General features: G+C 37.9%; 1 protein-coding gene across 1 annotated transcript; it reads left to right on the forward strand.

The window, feature by feature from the left end:
• The first annotated feature begins 53 nt into the window (after positions 1–53).
• On the forward strand, positions 54–759 carry LOC101297233. The gene is made up of 2 exons (XM_004296286.1): positions 54–135; positions 233–759. Exons 1-2 carry the CDS (start codon positions 54–56, stop codon positions 757–759), a joined length of 609 nt encoding a protein of 202 aa, XP_004296334.1.
• The last annotated feature ends 4,608 nt before the right edge of the window (positions 760–5,367 follow it).

The raw sequence follows: 5,367 nt of genomic DNA on the forward strand, positions 1-5,367 counted from the left end.
ATATAGTAAATGCAATGGATTTAGTAAAAATATGCAAGAAAAAATTGCAGGATATGAGGGATAATGGATGGGATTCTTTACTAGATCAAGTTGTTGTGTTTTGTGGGAAAGAAAATATCATGGTTCCTAACATGAGTGAGCAGCTTCTATGTCCATGGAAATCCAAGCGTAAAAGTCCAGAAATCACAAATTTGCACTATTATCGTTTTGACTTCTTTTTGTGCTGTGATAGATCTCCAACTACAAGAGTTGAACAATCGTTTCAATGAGGCCAATACAGAGCTACTCCTCTGCCTTGCTTGTTTAAGTCCGAATGATACATTTTCTTGTTTTAACAAGGAACGTTTGATGCATCTTGCTCACTTATATCCGGCTGATTTTTCTACATCGGATTTGTTGATACTAGAGTCACAACTTGATATTTACATTGATGATATGCAGTCTAACTCTAAGTTTCAAAACATGCATGGAATATCTGATCTAGCACTGAAACTTGTTGAGACAAGAAAGCATAAGACTTATCAATATGCATATCTGCTCATTACCTTGGCACTAGTACTTCCAGTTGCAACAGCCACAGTTGAAAGGGCATTCTCTGCCATGAACATCATAAAGAATCGAATGCGTAATCGAATGGGAGATCAGTGGTTGAATGATAGCTTAACAGTGTACCTTGAGAAAGATGTGTTCAATGCCATTGACAATGAAGTTATAATTCAGCGATTTCAAAACATGGCACCTCGTCGAGGACAACTATAGGTACATCTGCCCTATTGTTTCTGGTTTTAGTTGTTTTTGTGACGGAAACAATTTTTTTGTAGTAGATGGATATATGAACCTTTTTATACATTTTGTGCTGAATTGAATTGATGCACTTTCAAATATGGAAAGCTATATGGTGTCTATATACTTATTTCTCAAAGAAAATTTTTGTGATCATTAAATTGTGCCCTCAGTCATATTAGTTTCTGCCTCCGTCACTGTCTAAAACCCAGGCCAAAAATTACCAAAGAACAGAGAAACACCCGACCAAGCCCTACAATGACAGGAAAACGCATGCGCTTAGTTCGTTCCAAGACGAGCTTCGACGACATGTCCACCCTGGACGACCAACAGCAGACACCGAAGGAGCCGCGGCAAGATATGGAGCCGCCGAGCAACCAGGCCATGATAGAGAAAGAAACTCCCAAGGTACCTCATGTACCGGTAGCACCTCTCGCGATGTGGTCAAGTACTACCACCACTCAAGGGCATTTCCTGGACAAATGCACCTTCTGTAGGAAGAGGATCGGCGACAAAGACGAGATCTACATGTACAGGTGAAGCTTGTTACATGTCTTAATTGGTCCAAATTACAGAGAATCATTTTGTACTATATTTAGGTAGGTAGAAAAGGATCAAATACGATGAGTAATTAATTAATGTTAATGTTTTTCTATCTGTTCGTGGTGATATTGCAGTTCGTTGCAAGCGTTCTGTAGCTCTGAGTGCCGAATCCAACAGATACTGGAAGACAAGGTTAGGGAGATGATGATGTGTGGGCAATCGGCAGAAGCACTTGCGTGGCATCAGAAGATGATCAACAATCTGAAGATTACTTGGTGATAGTGAATAGCATAGCTCCTTATATTTTTAATTTTAAACAATAGAAGCTCCATATATATCTGCGTGCAGAGCCTGTCCAGCATTTTATCAGTTTCTGGGATAAGCCTGCATTTTATTTTTTTGCAATAGAATATATGGGCATTTATCATGATTAGTTGTTTGTAATCCTCCTCATCTGGAAATTTGTAGTACTGTTTAGAATATATACGTGAGATGTTTTACAACATCACTGCTAGAACATAATCAACAAGAAAATGTCCCAAATTAAAACAAGCAAACAAAAGAAAACCTTATAAATTCATATTCATTTTAGCGACTCGACGTAATTAGTTTTGTATTAATATTCGTCATCTACAGTATTTTTAGAATGTGTACGATTGAGTCAAGCAAATTCAACAAAATAGAACATAATCAAGATGGATTGTCAAAATGAGCAAAGAAAGCCAATGAGGTTTGGCTCAGTTGGCAAGGGCGGGTTTGTGGTGGAGACCTCATTCAAGTTCGATCCCCGCTACCAACAGGTCTCGTTAGTTCGTGATCTATAAATTCTCTTGTGGAAATCCATACCTGGAGGCTAGTGTGACAGGTACGTGTCCATTGTCAGTCATTCGGAGTTGAGGTTGGAGGTTTGTCCTGATGATGGTGGTGTAGCGTAACCAAACTTTTATCTAAACTTTTATGTAACAAAAAAAAAGAGCAAATAAAAGAAACCTTACATAGTTAAATCCAATTCATACTCATCTTTGCAGCCCAACTTAGTTCTTCAATTCTGGGATCTTTTAGAATCCTAGAAATAAGCCCATAGAGTTAAGCGGAGCCGTTCTAAAGAGGACATCCGCACAGCCTTTAAAGTGCGGACGTCTCTCCGTTCGACACCGTACGGCGCCGGCAAGGACGCGCCTCCACTCCACCGGACTCCAGCAGCGTCCTTGACCACTTTCCATCCCCGGCGAGTCGGTCGAATTCTAGTTTTCCGGCCAGATTGACTTTGTTTGAAGTTTTGGGTGATCTGGCCGGAAAACTGGAATTCGGCAGACTCGGTGGACTCGCCGGGGAGAGAAAGTAGTCGGGGACGCTGCTGGAGTCTGCTGGGATGGAGACGCGCCCTCGCCGGCGCCATACGGTGGCGAACGGAGGGACGTCCGCACTTTAAGGGTTGTGCAGACGTCCGTCTCTGATCCCGACTGTAAAGTTAAGTGTTTAATCCTTTATATCAAGGTCAATTAACGACAATGATCAAATCTCTTGGCCCAGTTTACCGCTGAAACAGCCAATTAAGCGCCTCATATAGTCATATGTATGAAGTATGTCAGTATGAACTGAAGGATCAGTACGACTACTGAAAAGAGAAGAAATTAACGATCTCGACGATGTCAAAGTTACTTCACCAAGAATGTATATTATGTATTATCGAATTGAAAACAAACGGGTTTAGGTAAGTTGTAAGAAGAGGTGAAGGACCTAGCTAGGGTTAGCGTAATTGATCAAGTTCAACTCTCTTCATGCATGGACTTGGACCATTCTGCATTTAGTTTGGAAATGAGGGATTTACTTAGTTGGTAGACTTACACATCATGAATCCTCCGACCCATCAGAGAAGTATGAATCTCAAGATCAGTGCATGTAGTCCTTAATTAAAATCAAGAGGGAATGAGCCAGTTTGATGCTTAACAGTTTTCCAAACAATAGGTTAGTCATGACTGGTATCGTATTATCGCATATTGAATTTATGTAATTTGAGTATAGAGCTGCCAATATAACTTTCTGTTTACATTAGCGTCGCAAGCATGATCGAATTAGACATAATGTGAGCGTAAATCATCAAATTTCATTGAAGTTTTTGAAAAGTATTTAATTCAAAACTAATTTATACTAGAATGAGAGTTAGTCGTATAAATTCAGAGATTCGTATCTTAGAGAAAGTTTTAAATGCTACGGGAGGACCACGTGGCAGTCTGACGTGGTCCTACGTTCCAATTAAATTTAGACATATGGATTTTTACAACTAAAATATAAACAAATATTTTCTATTTTTTGTGAAATGACATTCATGGGTATTTAACAAGTTCAAACTAGGGTCTAGGGTATAGGGTTTAAAGTTTAGAGTTAGGGTTTAGGGTATAGGGTTTAGGGTATAGGGTTTAGGGTTTAGGGTTTGGGGTTTAAGGCTTAGGGTTTAGTATTAAAAAAACAACAGAAAACCTAAATGGTCTTTGACAAAATAGCTGAAATAATTTTTCGTGAAGAAAATCTACATGTCTAAATTTGATTGGAAAGTAGGACCACGTCAGACTGCCACGTGGTCCTCCTGTAGCACTGAAAAATTTCTCCGTATCTTAAGAGATCTAAGTTGATACCGGCTTGAATTTAGATGTTATTGGTTTTAATTGATCCGACCATTTCCTTGTCTCTTGTACGCTTCTATGTGAATTACCTACCATTGCATGCACTTCTAAAGTTTAGATTCACAATTATTCCTTCATTATAAAGGAAAATCGAATAACAAACCCTATTTGCTTCCTCCTTCACTCTCACTTCAAACGAAAGTATGATTAGTTAATTAATAACAGTCTAATCAAGAGGGTATATTGTATTAATTAACATGATACGCAAATAAGCAATGGCATTGCTACTTTAATAATTGGAAAAGGCAAGGGAATAGACGGATGATCTATACCATCATAAAATAGCACGTAGATTGTAGACTCATCATGCTCACTACTATATTGGCAATCTTTCCTAGTCGCTTGTAATGATATTCTACTTGAATTCATTCATGTTATCACAACCTCCACAATAATAACCATAATAATCAAATACCCACAAACAAAAAAGTAAGAAACAAAAGCCTACCAAAAGCAAAAACTCGAACTACTTTCTATAGTAGTGTGGTGGCAGTATAGCAGAAACGTACAAGACTCTCTTCTTCGTCCGGCCATCATGAAAATGCCTAAGCTGGCCGGATACGCATTTGCATCCCAGCTGCAAAAGACATGCATATCGATTTTTACAGAGTTGTCATGGTCAGTGCCCAAAGCAAGCATGCAAAATAGATGTACCTTATGAGTACTTTCCGCATTAATCGATCGCCAAAAACCATCCACTTGTAATCTGAAATCACTATCTCATCAAGGGCTTACAACTATATATATATGTACTTGAAATAAGATGCAATACATAATTGGACTAGTATTAATCATAGCTTATCTATTTTTAACTATTTTTTTTGTATTAGTTGGTAATACAGTTTGGTCTAACACTAATTGGCAATATGAGTGACTAATTAATTATTATTAATTTGCATCTGAGTTGATGCGCACGCAAAATAGTTAGGTGCGTGTTCTAATAAGTATATATATGCATATAGTCACATACATAATGGCACTTATACAGGCAACTTTTAAAATTGATTTACTCATTCCCTAACTTCACACTCGTGGTTAACATTTTAATTACCTAAATCGAAAATTCTTGTACCTACTAAGGTGTAAGTGAACTAAGCAACTAGTATGCAATCTTAGTCGTTTATTTAATACAACCATTCACGTGATACTATCATACATACATACGATCGTTGTTATTAAAATTGAAACCCAAAAAACTAGTCCAAGTGTTTTAAACACGTGAGGTGAGGTTCAAGATCGAATAATAGGTTATCTTATTATGACCACTTAAACTAATCGAATCGGAAATAAAAAGACTAGAATGAAGGACTTGAGGGTTTCTAGCGTTCATTATATTTTCGTAGCTCAATTGTCTTGA

This window comes from Fragaria vesca, linkage group LG3 (genome assembly GCF_000184155.1).
Source record: "Fragaria vesca subsp. vesca linkage group LG3, FraVesHawaii_1.0, whole genome shotgun sequence".
Taxonomy (NCBI): domain Eukaryota; kingdom Viridiplantae; phylum Streptophyta; class Magnoliopsida; order Rosales; family Rosaceae; genus Fragaria; species Fragaria vesca.

Bases quoted from the DNA above. Each gene is read 5' to 3' on its own strand.
- LOC101297233 (XM_004296286.1), top strand. From the start codon at position 54: ATGAGGGATAATGGATGGGATTCTTTACTAGATCAAGTTGTTGTGTTT. The intron at 136-232 runs GTGAGCAGCTTC...GTGCTGTGATAG, and splicing joins TATCATGGTTCCTAACATGA to ATCTCCAACTACAAGAGTTG.